The following is a 21302-nucleotide window of genomic DNA, read 5'->3' as shown; positions in this document are numbered from 1 at the left end:
TGAATAGCTGTCCTAGCATCAGGCAAGGGAGCAGCCGGCAGGGGAGCATCCTGTGGGTGGGGGTGGGGGATCAGGCATGCTGCCAGAGTCAGGCTATCAGGAAAGCTGGGCTCCATTCCCGAGTCCTTTATCTAGAGCCAGAGCTAGAACATTGGAGCTTTGTGGTCTGGGGAGACACACAGTGATGGGATTGCACCTCACATTGCCATCTCATCTCCATTTTAATTGGATAGAATTTCCTATGGGGGAACTGGTTATCTGCCAAATTGCTATGGTCCCAGGTCCCTGGCATATTTTCTCTCTGTCTCTCTGTCACTGTCTGTCTGTCCCTACCCCTCTGTGTGTGTCTCTCTTCCTGTCTCTGTATCTCTCTGTGTCTGCCTCTGTGTCTCTATCTCTGTCCCTGTCTGTCTCTCTGTGTGTGTGTATGTGTCTGTCTCTCTCTGTCCCTGTCTCTCTGTGTGTCTCTCTTTCTGTCTCTGTGTCTGTCTGTCCCTGTCTCTTTCTGTCTCTTTGTTCCTCTCTGTCTCCCTGTCTCTGTGTCTCTGTCTCTGTATCTTTCTCTGTGACCCTGTATGTCTCTGTCTCTCTCTGTCTGTCTCTCTGTCCCTCTCTGTCTTTCTCTCTGTCTCTTTCTGTATGTCTGTGTATGTCTTTCTCTGTCCTTGTCTCTCTCTCTTTCTGTCCCTCTATTTCTGTGTGTCTCTCTGTGTCTCTGTATCTCTTTCTGTGTCTCTGTCTCTCTGTCCCTGTCTTTTTCCTGCATGTCTCTGTGTGTGTTTCTGTCCCTCTCTGTCTCTTTCTGTATGTCTGTGTGTGTCTTTCTCTGTCCCTGTATTTCTGTGTCTATTTGTCCTTGTCTTTCTCTGTCTCTCTGTTCCTGTCTCTCTGTATCTCTTTCTGTGTCTGTCTGTCCCTGTCTCTTTCTGTCTACCTCTGTCTCTGTGTGTATCTTTCTCTGTGTCCCTGTATGTCTTTGTCTGTCTCTGTCTGTCTTTCTCTCTGTTTCTGTCTCTCTGTCTGTGTCTCTTCCTGTCTCTCTGTTCCTGTCTCTTTCTGTATGTCTGTGTGTGTCTCTCTCTGTCCCTGTCTCTGTGTCTGTCTGTATGTCTGTCTGTCCCTGTCTCTTTCTGTCTATCTCTGTCTCTGTGTGTATCTTTCTCCGTGTCCCTGTATGTGTCTCTCTCTCCCTGTTTGTCTCTCTCTGTTTGTCTCTCTGTCCCTGTCTCTTTCTGCATGTCTCTCTGTATGTGTCTCTGTCCCTCTCTGTCTTTCTCTCTGTCTCTCTTTCTGTCCTTGTCTCTTTCTGTATGTCTGTGTGGGTGTCTTTCTCTGTCCTTGTCTCTGTCTTTCTGTCCCTGTATTTCTCTGTGTGTCTCTCTCTGTCCCTGTCTCTGTGTGTCTCTCTGTATCTCTGTCTCTGTGTGTATCTTCCTCTGTGTCCCTGTATGTCTCTGTCTGTCTGTCCCTGTCTCTTTGTCTGTGTGTATCTTTCTCTGTGTCCCTGTATGTCTCTGTCTGTCTCTCTGTTTCTTTCTCTCTGTTTCTGTGTCTCTGTCTCTGTATGTCTCTGTGTGTCTCTCTCTGTCTCTTTTTGTATGTTTCTCTCTGTGTGTCTCTACGTCCCTGTCTCTCTCTGTCCCTGTCTGTGTCTCTCTCTGTGTCTCTGTCTCCCAATGAGTCCTGAAGCTGAATTTTACATAGATAGGTGAGGCTACATAGTTATTTAAAGGGAAACAGTTGCCATCTCATTTTCCATCTCATTTTGGTGGAGGCCGGTGGTGTATATTTGCCAAGTGTTCTCTCTCCCTGGCCATTGCTGATTTGGGGACTTATCAGATGTAAAGCTTGAGCAGGATGTCCGAGGCCAACCCCGTCATTTGAGCAGTTAGGAAATGGCCCCTCTGGGCCTCACACTAACTTGCCCGACTTTGCCGATCTCCTCAATGGCAAAGGCAGAATTCCCACCTCAGTTTAAACCTGGGACTCCAAGTGCAGCCCATGTTCTTTGTTCCATGCCAGCTTAGCTAGAGGTGCACAGGGCTATTTTTGAGAAATTCCCAATTAGGCAATGCATCCTGGGGAATTCAAGGGCGGCCTGATGCCAAATCACCTTCTGGACTGTTTGTTTATTTTTCCAGAAAGATCCCGAGACAAAATCTTACTGTGTATCCAGGCCTATTTAATCCTTTGTCTGCACTAATTTACAGGGAAGCCAGAAAACCTGGCAAACGGGGCCACGGGCAGAGTTCTTTGTCTTGGGAATCTGCTCCCTGAGCCCAGGAGATGCCTCGGAGACAGCCCTTCCCCACTGAGGTGCTGAGGTAGCCTAATGGCGAGCACTACCTAGCCCACAGGGCATGGAACACACCGTGAGTATCCCAGGGGCTCGGCCAACTCCCAACAGCTCGCTGTCCTGCCACAGGGCCTCCAGCTATGCTTTGTAGAGCCCACCCCCATATTTCCCACTTCTGAGGCTGATGTGCTTCAGGAGCAAACTTCTGTCCCCAGTGCTAGTCATCAAAGATGACTGAACAATGGTGACAATCTAAAAATCGATTTTCGCATCCAGGGCAGCTCTTTGTTACCTAAAGACCTTTGCTCCCTGACCTGTCGGGGGAATTTTGGAGTTAAGATACCAATTACAGCTCAGCTGGGCATTCTCCCAAGTGAAAGAATCAAACCCGACTAGAGGACCCTTGGCTACTTTAAAAGGAACTGAAATTCCAGCTTGAGGAATCGATGGGGTTGATCCCTTGGCACACTGAGTAGGCAAAAAGGCTCCTAGAAGCTGTGAGAGGCCACTGACTCCTTCTCTCTTGGGCCAAGGTCATTTCGATGCTTCCCTCCTTGGACACTTGTTTTGTTCTGACTCGGAAATGTCTCTAAGCACCCTGACTGTCTTGCCAAACATTACAGAGGTAGCAGATCGAGGAAGAGGGAGATGTCACTGTACCTCCCCACTTCTTTCCCTCTCAGGCTAAGGGGGAAGACCTGTCCTTTGAAGCCTCCACTACCCCAGAACTCCCTTTATCCAGTCCTCTTATCCAGACTCAGCCAAAGCTGAGGAGAGCGCTCAGGACATGAGACATCCGTGAGCAGAATCTGCCCAATTCAGGCATTTTAGCACCATGTTCACATAGGGAAAAATGGAGACCCTAAAGAGAGGGAAGCTAGAACCATTCCCACCAAGTAAGCATTGGGTCATCTTCCTTCCCTTCTGCAATGGTGGGTAGTAGTGGGCTAGTGCTTTCCTGAGCACTGCTTCTTCTAGGACCCCCAAAGGAATCCCCATTTTTGATGGCTTACCTTTACCTACACTATGGCTCCTTCCTTCTCATTATCCCAATGGACACACCAACAGAAATGCCTCCTGATCACAGAAGGCTCGAGGGAGGATGACCGGTGGGAAGCGATCCTGGTCGTTTCCTGCCACAGTTCTCCAAGTCTGGGGCTTTGGCCAAAGGCTCAGGTCCTTCTGACACCAGAGCTTGGACTCTTGTCCTAATCCCGGCCTTGCTCTAACCCAGCCTCAAAGAGTCGCATTAAATATCCACCCCCATGGCCTTGCCTTTACCCTTGGGACAAAGGGCCAAGACTTTCTGCATAACTGCTATGCTTTTAATGAAAAGGGGATTAAAGGCTTTGACTTACCTAGACCCAGTTCTCCTTAGGAGGGAGGAACAGACCGCCCAGGAGCCTCAGGTCAGGGTACCCACCTTTGGCTAGGCCTGTTGGCTTGTGTCTCTCACTGAACACAGCGCCACCCCCCCCCCCTCCATGCTCAGACATCACACAAACTGTCCTAAGGGTGGATGGGCCTCAGGACTGGGCATCCAAGCATCTTCATACTCTTTCCTGTTGTAAGACCTTGTTTTGGGACAGAGCAGTCCGGGCCTTCTGATACCCAATGTAAGACCCAGGGGAGATGCTTCTGGCCCACCAGAACCTGACCTCCCATCTACCCTTGGACCTGGTCTTGCCTCTGATTCTAAGTTAACTTATAGAGGATGCAAGGGGAGTTAAGAGAAAGAAACTGGATGCTTTTGTAGGACAGGCTAGTTGGGGAGATGGTGATGTGCCCAAAACCTAGGAAAGAAGCACATGAGATCAGGGGCTGGGCTCATCCCCACTCAAAGCTGTGTCCAAGGTCATGCTGCAACCCAGCCTGGTCTCACCAGGGAGAGGATCCATGGACATGCCCTGGGCTCAATCTGGTAGCTTGGCATCTGGGTCTGTTTGCCTCCCTTGCAATGCCATCCTGTGGCCACATTCTGTTTAGTTTCTCTTGCCTGGCACACTTATAATTCTTCCCTCACGGAGAGAGCGAGAGAGCGCGAGAGCGAGAGCTAGATACCCTGAGCTCTTAGGCTCCAAAGCCAGAAGTTTCCTTTCAATATGTCTTCAATGGGTGCTTTCCTGGAGGCCTTGTCATTACTGGGGTTTTTCCTGTCTCTCTCAAGCTCTAAGCCACAGATTGGTTGGTACTATGGGTGGAATAAGCCAGATGAAACCAAAGGCTTCCCATGCTGGGAACTACTTATTCAACTGGGGGAAGGGAGGTCATTCCCAGAGAGTGGCCATGTCCCCAAAACTGCTGAGGCAACTCTGTTTTGCAAGCCACAAGGGCCTGTTGGAGATTTGTTCTGACATGTTCTAACACAAAGCGTTTGTGAATAAGTCTATTCATGATTATATGAGCTTTGTGCAAAAGCTCGTTACTTTCTAATTGCAGGCCCAGTAGAACATCTGGCCAAGATCTGCCTGAGACTTTGAGGGTAGAATGACATTGTTTTTGTTTAATGAATCAACACCTCCCCCCCCCATCAGGTGTTTTCAGTGGTGACATCAATTAATGAATCAGCCCCCCAAGGAGGCTGTTAGGGTGTGTATCAGCCTGTCTTTCCTTCTATCATCCCCCGCCCCCGCCAGAGAGACAAAGAAAAGCCCCTTTGAACAATTTGTAGCCTATTCCTAAGTCATGATTTTCCACATCGTAATCCAAAGGTGTGACAAACGTTGTGGGCACAGAGGTGGCTTTAATCACACATTTGCTCATACACAAAGGATTTGTTGATGTTTATCCTATTTCCTATGTGGAAAGGGAGAAAACAATCAAGAGGAGGCTCAGGTCCTCAGAGCAAGCATCTAAGTAGTTCCACTCAAGTTTTCCATTTGGGTCAGGGATGGGACACCCCAAAGACAGTGGAGTGTCCCATTTACTTTGGGCTATGGTAAGCAAAGCTTGTGGGGATCATGGGGAGGCGTTGATAGGTGTGTCTCACGTAGGCTGTTATTCACATGTCTTCTAATTCTCACTATATCAGCAGGGGGATGGAAAAAAAGCAAAGGGTCATCACCTCCTTTTTTTTTTTTTTACGGGGCAATGGGGGTTAAGTGACTTGCCCAGGGTCACACAGCTAGTATGTGTCAAGTGTCTGAGGCCGGATTTGAACTCAGGTCCTCCTGACTCCAGGGCCGGTGCTCTATCCACTGTGCCACCTAGCCGCCCCCCATCACCTCCTTTTTTTTGGATGCCATGCTCATCTTCTTGTTGGCCATGAACGGGGAGAGAGTGCTATGCCAAACAACCGTTCTCTAGCCCCCAGCCATCTCAATTTCCTCACTAGATGGCCTCATGGAGTCAGAGCAGAACCTGCAAGACATCTAGGCTAACAGAGACTGGACCATTTGCTCTTTTCTCTCCCCTCCCCTCCAAACAGCTAGTTCTACTCTAGATAAAACAGACCACCAGGGAACAGAGACCTGTGACCTCCCCCAAGAGCCTATTTCACTGTTTGATTTCAGGAAAGGGTTGAGTGGCTGATGCTTCCACCATTGCTCACTTTCTCTCTATAAGTAGATCAGTTTGCTCTGAAGGTGGTGGTGGTGGGGGGGGGCGGGGGGCATGCCCATTGGAGACAGTCTTTTCCACACTGGAAGCATGTTCTTACCTGGAGAGTGCCCTAAGTCTGGGTATTAGAACACTCATGATTGCGCAGTGCTTCCGTTCGGGCGCCTAGGGAACATTATCAGTTGGCCAGTCAGTCGAGAGTCCTGGTCTTCCTTGGAGGTGAAGAAAAAAACTGCCATGAGAAATGACTGCAATTTCTCTCATCATCAGTCAAAAGCCAGGTCATATCAAATAAAACCCATTTTCCCAAGCCTTCAGCAAAATAACTGAGCTAGCTCTCCCAAATGACCAGTGTCAAGGATGCTGGTGAGTAAAGACATGACCCGATCATGGGGTCGTGGGTTTTTAGCTGATCTCACTCCTTGTACCTCCTTGTACCTTGCCCTCCTGACTTGAGGATGTCTTTGAAAAGGGGCAGATGCCTGAGGCATCTACCCAGAGCTTCTCAGACACACTTCCTCTTGCTTTGTCAACACCATTTGCGGGGGGGAAGCTCATGGGTTTCTGATCTCATGATCTATAGCCAGGAGGCCCATGGGCCTGGAAGAGGTGACAAGTACTGAGAGGGGAGCTGGGTCTCTTTAGGGTGAGCGCCCCTCCCCAGTCTCTAGGCACATTTGAAAAGCTGATCATTTCCAAACTGATAGACTCCCTATCTCCACACAAGGCTTGTATGCATCTCGAGCTCCAGTTCTTTTCATGAGTCCTAGATAGGGCCTTAATAAACAACTCGCCCCTCATGGAGTCAAGGAGTAGACGCAAGGAAGAACTGGGGTTTGGGGAAGAAGCTTACCTCACAGGAAGTTGCACTCAGGCAAGTGCTGCTGATGGGTGAAGCTGGAAGACAAGCAGGAGATGAGTTAGGGTGCAATTCTGAGCTGTGCTTAGCAGACCCCTGAGGAGGACTACAAATTGGCATACATAGATAGCAGGTAACATTTGAAACCCCTACAGCTGAAAGCAAACCAGAGGAGATTATGATCACCATAGATGCCTTGGGCTAGGCATCACACTGAATGACTGGACTAGTCTTGTAAGGAGGCTCTGGTGGAGATCTGCTTAGTGTAGGCCAGACAGATGGGGTGCCATTTTTAGTGAATCAACCATCTCTCCCCTGTCTGGTCCCACATCCTGTTCTCTAGAGAAATATCCATAGGAGGGTCAAGTGAGCTGGTAGGCATTAGTCTCTGCTTACTTGGGTTCAAAATCACCCAATGAGTATTCAAGCTTTCCATCATCAGTAAACTCTGGAGGATCCCCAAGAAGGGTAAGGCCAAATCAATCCTACATTTCCATTGGTGTTCCCTTTTCCTCAGACTCAGAGTAGGAGCCTTGGCAAGTTGCCAGGCAGGAAGAGGTGCCAGCAGTGAGTTGATGCCACAGATGAGTCTGGGTATGGAGAGAGCCCCCATTTCTACCTAGAAAGGCCTCTCTTCCTGAGGTACTACCCAAAAAGAGTGTCTCAATAAGAGGAGAAAATAAACTCAAGCTGTAATGCCGAGGCCTGGTCCTCCTCCCCTCCCCTGCCTCCAGGATCCAGAAGGGGTAGGTATAGGACCTGTGCGCCCTCCCCACACCCTTTGTTTGAGGAGACCCGAGAATCCAAGTACCCACACTTTAGGGCTGGAGGGCTTATACTTACCTGGACTTCCTTGTGAAGAGGGAAAATTATACTTGGGGTTGGCTGAAGTGGCTAGTCACTGTAAAGTGACAGGGATGTTGTTTTACTGATTCGTCAAAAAAATGGGGAGCCCTCAAAGGATCCATTAACAGAAGGGAGAGGCCAGAGACATTACATTCATACAGGTGCAGATTTGGAATGTCCAGCCCCTGCCTAGGCAGACAGACATCTCCCAACCACATCCGCATATGCGGATGGTATCATGGTGGGCTTAATGGCCTACTTCCTGTGGTCCTTCCTTTCACCCTTGGGGACTTTGATGTCCAGCGGTCTTGGGCTCATAGGCTGCTTATGTGGGTAAGCCACTGGGCAAAGGAGGCATAAGCTTGAGTTGAAACAAAGCCACATTTCTCTTGGCCAGGGGACTTTTTCCCTCATGGTTTGACATGTCAGAGCTGCACTTGCCCAGTGGACAATGCCTCACCAAGACAGCATCAAGAAGACATCACCCAGAAGAAAGTCCAAACTCTTGTGAAGTCACATGTTTAACAAAGACATTTCTGACAGACTCAAACATCGGCACAAACATGCGATAAGTCAGATAGGGCACCATACATACCAGGGACCTTGGTGATTGCCAGGGAGATGCATCTCGAAAGGGCAGCACTCAGGGCTTTTTGGCAAAAAGAATCATTTCTATAGGGTTGCTTTGAGCAACTTTTCCCTCTAAAGGAGTCCTTGGAGCTGAATCTCTCACTTCCTAACTCTGGGCAGGCATCTTTACTGTCAGTGCAGGTATGTTGACAGTAAAGGTGTGTGTAACATCTCTGTGAGTGAGAGCTGAAGGGAGAGGAGACTCCAGCAAAAGGACTCTGGCGGAAGTCAGAAGTGGCCAATCTCAGGCTCTGAGGGGAGTCTGTTCCAGCAAGGGTTGCAGGACAGATTCCTTGCAGCACCTATTTTGACTCAAATGAATGTCTTGGACTTCCTACCAGGCAGGTTTAAACAGCTGCTTGTTTTGTCTTCCATCCATCCCATGGCTGGAGCACACTGTGTCTCAGGGCTTGGTTGCCTACTTAGTAGAACAGCAGGAGAAAAGGCAAGACAATGAAGGCAAGGCAAAGCAAGGAGAAAGACAGGGCCCAAGCGAAAATGACAAGAAAGCAAAATTAGAGCAGCGTGATCCATTTTAGCAACATGCTGACTGGGAGGAACATTTGCTCAAGCAATGTGGCAAGTGGCAAAGGCTGTTCCCTCTAATGAGTAAGTCAAGTCAGGGCTCGCACCCCAGCTCCTGTGCCAAGTGTAAGTGTGTTGGGGGGAGGCCACCTTGACTGCCTAGAGTCAGGGGACCTATTTCTCTTTCTCTCCATGGCCTTGTGGGCTCTGGAGGAGCTGGGGATGGATGGCAAAGCTCTGGTTACAGAGTAGTTGGCTGTGGCTTGGGACATTGCAAAGAACCTTGGCCCCCTGACAGAGTCCAAAGGGTTAGGCACAGCTCTGCAGCCTCGTGAGCTGCAACCTGGAGGTGTTGGGCCTAGAGGTCTCTGTGGGGAAGGATGGATGGAGGAGCAATGGATTTCTTTAGCCTGACCGCACTCTGGTGGCAGGATTGAGGAGGTACCCTCAAAAGCCTTGTGGACCCTATATTAAAAATCCCCCCAAAGCACCCTTGCCCTGCATCCCATCACTCTGTACTGAAAAGCCCAAGTCCCAGACAAGGTAACTGTCTCCAAGACTTTTGGAGGGTGTCCAGGTCAGACCTAGCATGGGACTCCTCTACAGGGACACTAAAGACTGCCAGGTAACTGAACCCAGATCAGCATGGAAAGGGACTGGGCTTGTCAGCATTGAGGCCATCCTGAATTGGTGACCAAAGACCGCCTGCCTGACAGTGATGGGTCTAAGAAGTGGCCTTGGCCACCAAGGGGTGGTCAGGGGCCTGCCACAGGCACACAGTGTGGCAGAGGCTATAGGTGACTTCTGAGGCCCCTTTCTCCAAATCCCTTGGGCCCCCTCCATCCCCAGGGAAGGAGTGACAGGAATCTACTTTGTCACTTACTACTTTTCCGGTGTTGGGCAAATCCCCTCTCTTTGAGCCTCTGATCCTCTAGCTGGACCAGAAGATGTACTTTCCAGCTCTGTCCACTTTGGGCATTTTTTTTTCCTTCAGGATTTGAACCCATTCCTCCACTGACTCCCATGATAGCAATTGTGTTCTTTTTTTTTTTTTAAGTGAGGCAATTGGGGTTAAGTGACTTGCCCAGGGTCACACAGCTAGTAAGTGTTAAGTGTATGAGGCTGGATTTGAACTTGGGTCCTCCTGACTCCAGGGCCAGTGCTCTATCCACTGCGCCACCTAGCTGCCCCAGCAATTGTGTTCTAAAATAATGTTGCCCTCATAATTTGTGATGGGCCATGGAGAACACTCCCAGAAATGAACAAATGCTTCTAGCTACAAGTCTACCTTCCAGAGGCCTTACTTTGAGAGTAATAAGAAAAAAGGAATGGTTGCAAGACATTGAGTCAACAGCATTTCCATTGAAACAGGAGGCATAGTCAGGTCCAGGATAGTGTAAGGGCTTTACGATGGCACGTGGACGGCCAGGGCCCACTGGTTAGGTTAGTACTGTTTGGACACAGGCAGGTGTGGGGGCTCCATTGCCCTCGCGTATGAGGACATGCAGCAGGATGGCTGGAAAGGATGCCCCATGGGCCTCTTCTCACCAAAGAGCTTCATTCTTGGCTGGGAAAAGAGACTCGGGGGCCTAAGGCTCACGGTCTCTGCCTCTGTATCCCCCAAAGTTGAGCTAATTGACTAGGCTTTCAGTGGGTTCTGAGTTTGAATCTCTTATGCTGTTTGCTTTTGGCATTCCACTCTGTTCAAGGGATGGCCTGGGATGCTACAATGCTAGGGCAGGGATGCCAGAGTCCACCATTCAGCCACTATTGCCATCCTCCAGGCAACAGGTGTACAGTTTCAAACAGAGGCAGGTGTCCCATGATCCACATACAATACCACAGCGGTGATGAGAGGCCCATGATGTTGGGGCTGGGGAGCATTACCTGGCCCTCATTCTGGCATTACATGAGCCTTCAGATCTAACTTTAATAGGCTCCTGTCAGAGGAACTGGGGCCTCGGCAACACCTCAGAGTATCAGCAGTCAGGGCCCTATAAGCCAAAGAGGCCAAGGGCAGCCATTGCCACATTGGTGGCTCAAAGCCGTGGGCACTTGTTCCACTGAGCCCATGCCTGCATGTTAGAGCTTCCCATTGGGTGTCTTCTGAGGGGACACAGATGCACGGAGATGGGGCTCCATGGCAAGGGTCCAAGGGAAGGCAGTATCAGCTTTGGGATTCTGTGGCCTATGTGAGCTACTCTTCAAACAAGAAAGAGCTGGAGAAGGCACCAATGTGACTTTCACAGAAGAAATGTGACTCACCCAAGGTCCCATGGGTAGGGAAGGGCAGGGTGGGTATTAAAAGCTCTGATTCTAGGGACCACGGGATGATGGCTTTGAGGAATGCCAAAAGCAAAACCAGCTGGGGCTCCTTGGGCTGCTCTCAGTTAGGAACATCTGTTAGGGGTAACTCTGATATTTTCTCCTTAGAAATAAGGCCACAAACAAAGGTGAGGGAAAGAATCCTAAAGTCCACCAAGCACATCCATACCTGCTGCAGTCCTTCCATACAAGCGAGTCAATCTGAGACTTACTTGGAGCATGTCAGCTCAGCAAGGCGTAGGTTATTCAAAGAAAAGAGTAGAAACAACCCAGAGTGAGTGAATTAGCAAAAGCATTTCATGAGCAGAAGACACGACCAGCTCATTCCCAGGGTGGGCGCAATGGCATGCAGCATGAGAGGCAAGCCCCCAACTGCCCTTGCCAAGGAGGTGGTGATGAGACCAACTTCTTCCCTTTTTGCGGGGAGGGAAGGGGAGAATGACATGAGGAAAATGGAAGAAAATCTCAAGCCTATTAATGAGGTTGGGAGAAATCAAGTCCTGCCTTAAAGAAGAACAGGCTGAGATCTTCCTGCACACCAAGATTGGGAGTTTTGGAGGGGGTGATGGGAAGGAGTGATACAAGAGCCTGCTTTTTGAGCCCAAGTCCAGGCAAGAGTCCACAAGCCACCTGGCAGCCTTTCTGTTGGGGGTCCCCACTGAGAATAGAGAAGGGAGAGTGATGACCCCAACAGCCATGTGAAATATGATGGAATGCCTGGAAATGATGATGCATGGGAGGGAAGGAAGGAGCAGAGGCCGGTCTTGCATGTGTCTTCTGCCATTAGGGGACATTTTCTAGAAACTGGCCCAGCTAGTAGGGGGGAGAACCTTTGACTCTGGGTCCCGGTGGTACCTACTGCCCCTGGCACCACATGGTGACCAAGGTTAGGACTGCCCACCTGTGCCCTCCAAATCGAGATTGCTGGTCCCCTACTGTTTTTGTGGTGGTGAACAGGGAACAGACTCCTGACCTGGTCTTTGGTGGCCACTTGTCATTTTCTCCTGACCCCCCTACTCTGCCATCAGGGACTGTTTTTTAACAAAGCCAACTGGAATTCCCAAATGACATGGGAACTGTGCTAAAAGGCTGGGTTTTTTTATCCTGCTCAAGGTAGTAGGACTGAGGTTAACAGTGGGTTCAGAGTAGTTTGGGGAATAAAAATTATAATCGTACATTAAGGTAGTGGGAACCAAGCTCTGACCCATGGTGCCCACTAAAGGCCAAATATAGAAGAAATGTAACCTATTATAAAGGGATGAGAGGGAGAGGGGGAGACAGAGGGGGAGAAGGAAGAGAGGGTCCCTATCACCCTCTCCTGCCCTAAGGAAGAGAGGGGGACTGTGTCTATGTCTTCTATATCCTATCCTCCTCCCTTGAGGGGGACACTGGAGAAGAGATAGAGACAGTAGGTGGAAGGGTGGGAGGGGTGGGAGGGGTGGAGGGGTGGGAGGAGGGGAGGGGTGGGAGGAGGGGAGGGGTGGGAGGAGGGGAGGGGTGGGAGGAGGGGAGGGGTGGGAGGAGGGGAGGGGTGGGAGGAGGGGAGGGGTGGGAGGAGGGGAGGGGTGGGAGGAGGGGAGGGGTGGGAGGAGGGGAGGAGGGGAGGAGGGGAGGAGGGGGAGGAGGGGAGGAGGGGAGGAGGGGAGGAGGGGAGGAGGGGAGGAGGGGAGGAGGGGAGGAGGGGAGGAGGGGAGGAGGGGAGGAGGGGAGGAGGGGTGGAGGGGTGGAGGGGTGGAGGGGTGGAGGGGTGGAGGGGTGGAGGGGTGGAGGGGTGGAGGGGTGGAGGGGTGGAGGGGTGGAGGGGTGGAGGGGTGGAGGGGTGGAGGGGTGGAGGGGTGGAGGGGTGGATGGGTGGAGGGGTGGAGGGGTGGAGGGGTGGAGGGGTGGAGGGGTGGAGGGGTGGAGGGGTGGAGGGGTGGAGGGGTGGAGGGGGTGGAGGGGTGGAGGGGTGGAGGGGTGGAGGGGTGGAGGGGTGGAGGGGAGAGAGGCAGTGTCTTCCTATCACCCAGTCCTGTCTCTTTGTTCTCTTGCCCTCCTGGGGTAGAAAAGACAGAGATACACACCGGACAGGGGATATAGGACGCTATAGGAAGATAGAGCTAGAGGAAGACCCTCTCCTCCCTCTCCTCCCTCTCCTCCCTCTCCTCCCTCTCCTCCCTCTCCTCCCTCTCCTCCCTCTCCTCCCTCTCCTCCCTCTCCTCCCTCTCCACCCTCTCCACCCTCTCCACCCTCTCCACCCTCTCCACCCTCTCCACCCTCTCCACCCTCTCCACCCTCTCCACCCTCTCCACCCTCTCCACCCTCTCCACCCTCTCCACCCTCTCCACCCTCTCCTCCCTCTCCACCCTCTCCTCCCTCTCCTCCCTCTCCTCCCTCTCCACCCTCTCCTCCCTCTCCTCCCTCTCCCCCTAAAGGAAGGAGGATGGGAGGGAGAAGAGATAGAGACAGGAGAGGGTGAGGGGAGGCTCTTCCTCTCTCTTTCTGCCACCCTCTCCTCCCTCCATCTCCCTATCTCTCCCCCTGTCACAGGTGTGGGGAGGGAAGGAGGGAGATAGAAGAAAACCCTTTCTATCTCCTCTCTCCAGTCCTCTCTTGAGAGGGACAGGGTGGAGAAGAGATAGAGAGAGAGAAGAGGGGGAGGGAGGCAGAAGAGAGAATTTCAAGAGAGAAAGCAAAGAACTTACCAGCAGATGTTGAGTGGCAAGTAATTGTAAAATCTTCCTTCTCCAGACCTGGGTGAAGAGGTCTGGGGAGAAAGCAAAGATACATCATTTTGTATTATGTATGTAAATGTATGTATGTATATATATATATATATATATATATATATATATATATATATACACACACACACACACATACACACACATGTATATAGTTCAATATTCAAAGATTTCAATTATAATATGGACTCGATCATTATATTAAACACAAGAAGTCCACTTTGCTGCTATATTAATCCAAATGTCTGACTCATTTCTTTCAATACTCCATAAATACTTTTCGGGGGGGGGCACAATTGGGGTGAAGTGAGTTGCCCAGGGTCACACAGCTGGTGAGGCCAGCTTTGAACTTAGATCCTCCTGATTCCAGGGCTCCCGAGAGAACAAGGGGACAACACTCTCTCCAGTCAATGCTTATCTCTGGGATCAAAGGTCCATGAAAGTCACTGCATCTCAAGCACAGCTGGTATGGATTCCAGTTGGTGGAGGGAGCACAATGCTAAATGCCTGCCTTTACTGGTATAAGAAGCAAGGTCACTTTGAGAATAACCTGCTGAGTCATTACCCAGGTTCCACAGAATAAGAGGAGGTGAGCCCCCACCCCATTGGAGACCCTTCTTGTTCTTCATCTAGACAACTGGGACCTAGGGAGGAAGGTTTGTCTGCACAGGAATGGGCAGTAGGGAAAATGAACCACTGGGCTCTGGATCAAGTGGGTGATCAACTAAGAGGTTGATTGAGAAGAAGTGTCCCTGCCTGTTGAGATCATTTCAAGTCTCCAGACACCTGCTGGATTTTGTGATCTCTCCCCAGGAGCTCATAAGCACAGAGATTTGTTGACTTGCTAACTCTAAAAGTCTGCATGTTTCACTAAGTCCCAAGATGTAGGATGCTCTAAAACAGTCCATGTTTCTTAAAACCGAATCCAAATCTGATAGCACTGAGATACAATGGGGGTGGCAAGTGTTACTGATTTTTTCCTAATTCCCGATTGTTAGAATTGCTACCTCACAGTCCTCCAGGTTCCAAGGAACATTCTGGGATGATTAATGCTAAGCCATCTCCTTTGCAGTAATCCCCATTTCCTTCATTAGGAATAACATTTGAGCACCTCAGAGGCAGGCAGCTATCAGGGAGCTGAGATTAAGCATCTAAGGCTCAAATGAAAGGTTCTGTGACCTCCTGGGTCCCTGTCTTGGGGGGGGGCAGACCTGGCGAGCACTCTGTGGAACTGACCTTCACAATATCCCATACAAGCAAGACAAAGGGCAACATGAGCCTCAGGATAAAGAGAAACACCATTGGGAAATGTCAATCTTGAGTAATTCCTACTCTCGAGATGTCTTCCTCCTGCGCTCTCACCAACGACTCATAGGAAAGCATTGGCCTTACAGGACCAAGTCAGAACACTAGGCCAAGTCTTTAAAGCACTGGTCCCAGTTCAGACAGAGAAAGCCATCTCTCTGCAAACATATTCATCCAGGAAGGGCAAATTCTAATCCATTTCAAAAGCTTTAAGGGAGGCAATAGAATTTCCCAGTAATTATAATTGGCTTGTCTTTAGGGAGAACCCACATCAAATGGTGAGGAAATAAGGCAAGAAAGCCATCTCAGGCTAGTACAGGGGCCTTCTACACTGGGAACAGCAGTGACCCCATGGATTGGCTGGCCAGTATGGTTCCGCTCAATGCTTAAGTGGTGCCATTTGGGACAGGGGCACCCAGAGCATGATGTTCAAGTGTGTTAAGAGCCTCTTTCAATTGTTGGAATCAGCTCTAGCTCGAATACAAGACCATTGTACTGTTGGTCTCTTCTTATGCTTTGGGGAACTGAAGGAGTTCATCCATCCTACAGAAACAATCCTGGCTTCTGCCCTCAAGGCACTGCCTTCCCAGAAGTGGTAGACGTGGGGGTGTGAAATCCCTGGGAAGCAACTGTATATACTCTCTTCTTTTGCTGGGCAATGAGGGTTAAGTGACTTGCCCAGGGTCACACAGCTAGTAAGAGTCAAGTGTCTGAGGCCAGATTTAAACTCAGGTCCTCCTGAATCCAGGGCCAGTGCCCTATCCACTGTGCCACCTAGCTACTCCTGTATATACCCTTTTATTTTTTATTTTCATTTATTTATTCATTCATTTATTCATTCATTCATTTATTTGTTTATTTATTTATTCATTCATTCATTCTGGGGCAATGGGGGTTAAGTGATTGCCCAGGGTCACACAGCTAGTAAGAGTCAAGTGTCTGAGGCCAGATTTAAACTCAGGTCCTCCTGAATCCAGGGCCAGTGCCCTATCCACTGTGCCACCTAGCTACTCCTGTATATACTCTTTTATTTTTTATTTTCATTCATTCATTCATTCATTCATTCATTCATTCATTCATTCATTCATTCATTCTGGGGCAATGGGGGTTAAGTGATTGCCCAGGGTCACACAGCTAGTAAGTGTCAAGTGTCTGAGGCCGGATTTGAACTCAGGTCCTCCTGAATCCAGGGCTGGTGCTTTATCCACTGCGCCACCTAGCTGCCCCTGTATATACTCTTAAGAGTCATTGCCCTTAGCCTCCCTGTTTTAGTTCTACATGGTCAATGAATTTTTTTAAAAAATAACTTCAACTTTAAAGCACAGGCTGTTCATAGTAAGAGGCAGCTAGGTGGCTCTGCAAGGGAATAGAGCACTGGGCTTGGGACCAGGAAGACTCATCTCCCTAAGTTTAAATCTGGCCTCAAGTACTTCCTAGCTGTATGATCCTGGGCAAGTCACTTCACCCTGTTTGCCTCAGTTTCCTCATCTGTAAAATGAGCTGGAGGAGGAAATGGCAAAGCACTCCAGTGTCTCTGCCAAGGAACTCCCCAAATGGGGTCATGGAGAGTCAGACAGGACTGAAAGGACTCAACACTACCACTTTCACAGTAAGGAGTTCTGGGTCTGCCTGGGGGCTGAGCAGTGGAGGGAGGGAATCCATGAAACCCCCAACGAACAAGATTTTTCCATGAAATACAGGAGGGCTCTCTCTCTCTCTCGCTCTCTCTCTCTCTCTCTGTAACAACTGGGGCAAAAGAAAGGCTGAATAGTTTTGTATTTGCCTTACAACAGTGGCTTCTGCTTTTCCCAGACTTCGAGACACTGATACTTCTTCCCCAATCCCTGTCCAGCCTCCATTTTCTGTCATGCTTTCCAGGCTACAACTTAAGAATGCCACAGGGGAAGCAGGCTGTGGAGGACCCCACCTATGGGCTACTCCTTGGGTTAGGAAGCAGGCCATCACAGAACTTCCTATTTTAAGTCATTCTTCTTGCTACTTAGAGTATGCTAGCTTTTTCTATGTGCTGCTAGTGCTCTCAAATTTTCACTGCCTTTTGGGGGCTCTGTTCATCTTTCTGCACATCTGAACTGGGACTTTGCCATTCACCAGAACCAGAGTCTTAATGAATTAGCGGTCACCAGCTCCATGAAGCCTTCTGTCTTCCCCACCCCCTTTACTGCCTTCAGTAACACTGGCTTCACAAATCCAATGTCACATTGTAAATTCAAATGTCAGGATAACTGCAGACCACCCTCCCCCTGTCCCCATCAAAAGCAGATGGCAAAACTTGAGCCTAGTTGATTTCTTCAGATGCATTTCCCCTAACGTAAATCTAGGGCTGTGTTGAGCAATTTGGGAAGCCAGGACAATCTGCCAATGAATAATAAGTAAGGTCCAATTAATATGGTAACCATTCATGCAATCTGATGTTGCCAGGGAGGGCCTCAGCTGAATTCCAACAGGATCATTTAGCATGAGAGGACATATGGGTCAGGGTCCTTCCAACCTGGCTTATAAGGCAGCCTTGGAAAATATTTGGAGCCTGACTTGAAGCTCTGGTCCCGCCTTTGCTGGCATGCTCTTGCCTGACATCTGGGAGGTGGAAGCAATGTTATTACCTTTGAGGGGTGGCTCTTCTGGCTCCTGGCAGGACCAGTCCCACTGTTTCCCTTTGTACTGTGCTGTTTCAAGATCTGGATTATAATCTGAGTTTCCAGATGAAAAATGTCTATATGACCCTCGGTCCAATTACAATGATAAAATCAGAAACTCTCCACGGCTATTTCCTTGGAAAAGCCCAGGAGCAATGGGATTTTGACTGGGCCTCAAAAGCTGTCAGGAAACACATGATTCTGTGATGAGATAACTCCATTTCCTACTGTTCTAGTGCATTAAGTAAGGAGGTTATCTTTACCACCTAATTCTCTCAGCTCATATTGTTCTCCTGAGATCCTGAACCCAAATTTCCCATTGGAAATACTTTAAAAATACGTTTTAAAATGCCTTCATTTTGTTCTTATGCTGTCATCTTGTGGTGAGAAGTTGAAGTCCCTGACCTTGAGTGAAAACTCAATGGGATAAAACTATACAGCTTTGAGGAAATTTTGATCTTGAAATTGGGCAAACTGTCTAGAACTCTATAATATGAGAATTAATCAACTCAAGTGTGGTAGAAAGAAGAAACATAAAAAGAGGGAAGAATAATTTGAAATAATAGACTCTCAGGAGGGAGTTGTTTTGCTGTGCAATAGACCATTTAGGGGAAGTAGAAAGCAGGATCACTTCATGTCATGGTAACATTATAAAAACATCACCCCAGGTACACAGCACGTGTGGGCAAAGAGCAGAACCTGGTGTCACTCAGGTGTAATTCTACTACCTTGCTTCAGTTCTGTAAACCCTTGTTGGGAAGGAAGAATCTGTCTATCCAAATAACACCTAGCCCTTGGTCTGGACCCAGCCTGTGCCTTAATCTAAGCTGGTCCATGGGATAAGTCTCAAGAGCCTGTAATGTCACTTTGGTGTGTGTGTGTGTGTGTGTGTGTGTGTGTGTGTGTGTGTGTGTGAGAGAGAGAGAGAGAGATACAGAGAGAAGTTTGACCTGTATGCTGCTCTTTGGGCAAGATTGCTAGGGGCCAGACTTTGCTCTCTGGCCTGTCATTTAAGTGAGATGATACTTGAAATGCATTTAGAACTATGTCTGACATATAGTAGGCATTATATAAATGCTCATTCCCTTATTGCCCCCCTCCCCAATCTAGCAGTATGCGAGGATGGGGAAAGATGGGCCACATGAGAAGACTTGTTGGGTGGGTCTGTTCCCTTTCTTGGGGCTCCTGGGATGCCAAAGAGAACACCCTTCCTCTTTGGCCAAACTGTGTCTGGGGTTCTGCCTTTATTTCTCCTCATCTAGAGCATTCACTCCTGAGTGTTCCTCCTCTGATCCCTGAGGTGAAAGTCTGAAGAGTAGATGGGGGGAATGGCCCATCCAGAGTAGGGAGCATGGGAGCTAAAAGAGGCAGATGATGGGTAAGGGGAAGATGGCCTGCTCGGGGCAAGGTAGTGTGCTGTCATCAGGGACCAGCTTCCCCGAATCCCAGGCTGGGCAGCAGCCATCATCTTGTATTTTGCTTCTGGATAAGCATTGAGCTGGGGCTGCCTCTTCTCCTTTGGATTCCTTCCATCGTACAGTCTACCCTCACCATTTCCCCTCCTCTCCCCCAGGGGATGGCACCTTTTTGTTAAAATGAAGAGAACTCCTGTGTGTGTGGTGGGTATTGGGTTTCTTTCCCTAACTTGTCTTCAGCTTTGCTCCAAAATGCTTCTCTGGCTGCTGTCCTGGGACCGTGAAGGCTACTAGCTGCGGAGTGCTAGACTGTAGAAGAGACTTGGATGTTCACTCCTCCATCCTCCCTACTCCAGATCACTGAGCACCCCAAGGAAAATGGGCTGTCTGGCAACTGGGGAGACTCAGGGGCTGGAAGGGAAAGCTTTGTGCCAACAGCTCTACCATCAGTCAGTCTGTGACACACTAAATAGGCCTTCTCAGCAGTGGCCCTGCTCCATATCAGGCAATTTGTCCATGTGATTTCTATTTGACCCCCACACAGCACTCGGGGGGATATTCCACTCCATTGCCCAAATGCTTTTCTGATGTGGCTCCCTATGTTATTAGCATATTCCCTTATTAATACCATCAGCATTATCAGTCTAAATCCTCACTGATTTCATTGTCCTCACTGGCCTGTCCCTCAATGAGGAAAGGCTAATAATGTGCTTTAAAATTGGTCTTGCATGAAAAAGGGAATTCATTTCTGCTTCTTGAACCTGCCTCGCAATTTCTGAATTCAGTTTGTAATAGCTGCATCTCTCCCCCACCCCCACCCCCCAGCTCCGCCCAAGAGGAGTGCCATCTCATGCCCACCCAGGAACATATCGACATGTTGAGCAACTACTGCAATTTTGTCTATGACCTTGGAATTTGGTAGGTGGGGAAATGTAACTCTTAGCACTTTGATTTTTTGTTTTGTTTTTGTTTTTGTTTTTGTTTTTGTTTTTGTTTTTGGTGGGGCAATGAGGGTTAAGTGACTTGCCCAGGGTCACACAGCTAGTAAGTGTCAAGTGTCTGAGGTTGGATTTGAACTCAGGTCCTCCTGAATCCAGGGCTGGTGCTTTATCACTTTGCCACCTAGCTGCCCCCGACCCTGCTTCTCTTCCTAAATCTCTGATTGTTCCTTTTCAGCCTCTTTAAATCACTTGTCATCCAGATCCCACACACTAACCACGGGCATTTCACAGGGCTCTGTCCTGGGCCCAGAATTTCCTTCTCTACTAGCACTTGGTGATCTCATGAGTTCTCAGATCATTTGCAGACCTATATATCTGGCCCTAAGCCCTTTCTTGAGCTCTAGTCCTGAAGCACCATCTCAACCTGTTCAAAAGAGAACTTATTTTCCCCACCATACTCCTCCTGAGCTTCCCTATTGCTGTCAAAGGCAGCACCATCCTCCCGGCACCCCAGTTTTACAATCCACATCATCCTTATCCCTTTCCCTCACACCATATATGCTGCCAAATCTTGTGACTTCTCTCGAGGCCCATATGCCCTTCTCTCTACTCACACAGCCACAGGTCATCGTTTCTCCTCTGGCCTATTGCAGGAGCCACCTGCGACTAGCTGACCTTTCCAGGTTTATTCACTTCCTCTGCAGATTCCTATCTTTAACTACTGCTGGTATAGAATTACAGCCCAGAATGAATTACCAAGCCCTATTGCCTCAGCCTCATGTTAGGGAGCTAAGAGGGAGCTGCTTTGAAAACTTTGTTAAATTGAGGTGTTTCTCACTAGAGCTTCTGGCTGCTCTCCCTGGATAGTCTGTGGGTCTGCATGGAAACAATTTTCCCTAGTTTTTGGATGCAGCGTCTACTTTCTGAAAAATGATGTGACTGACAGAAGGCATTCCCCACTTTGTGCCTATGAACATTTTTCTCACTGCAGAAGTTCAGTTATCAGAGTAGAAGTTCCTTTTAGAGGCTGCTAAACCTACTTTGAGGATGAGAGATTCATAACTGACCTATTCCTAGTCTTCATATCTTTCATCCTAGAGTCTTAGTTCTTTCTCCTTTGCTCTGGCTTGCCCATAGCTGTGAACCCTTCAGCATCAAAGGTTTAATGAAAGAGAGAGTTTGCTAACCCCAGAAGCAATACCCCTCACTATGCATATTAGTGCTC

At 49.1% G+C, this 21302-nt stretch overlaps 1 protein-coding gene across 5 annotated transcripts in view; it reads right to left on the bottom strand.

Annotated features, from left to right (window-relative positions):
• The window catches only part of HTR2C (5-hydroxytryptamine receptor 2C), a 161046-nt gene that overhangs the window by 6369 nt on the left and 133375 nt on the right, over positions 1–21302 (bottom strand). For 4 of the 5 annotated variants that reach the window (XM_043974139.1, XM_043974138.1, XM_043974140.1 and 1 more), the window contains 3 exons: positions 13724–13785; positions 6708–6751; positions 5955–6066 (listed from right to left, as the gene is read on the bottom strand). In XM_043974139.1, the coding sequence (XP_043830074.1) occupies positions 5955–5992 (38 nt within the window). In that variant the 5' untranslated portion in view covers positions 5993–6066; positions 6708–6751; positions 13724–13785. Of the gene's footprint in view, positions 1–3309; positions 3566–5954; positions 6067–6707; positions 6752–13723; positions 13786–21302 lie in introns of those variants that run through there. The other variant, XM_043974142.1, reaches the window with a different exon arrangement.

This window comes from Dromiciops gliroides, chromosome X (genome assembly GCF_019393635.1).
Source record: "Dromiciops gliroides isolate mDroGli1 chromosome X, mDroGli1.pri, whole genome shotgun sequence".
NCBI classification, from domain to species: Eukaryota; Metazoa; Chordata; class Mammalia; order Microbiotheria; family Microbiotheriidae; genus Dromiciops; species Dromiciops gliroides.
The sequence above is the reverse complement of the archived record's forward strand: the minus strand, read 5'-3'. Positions and strand labels throughout refer to the sequence as shown.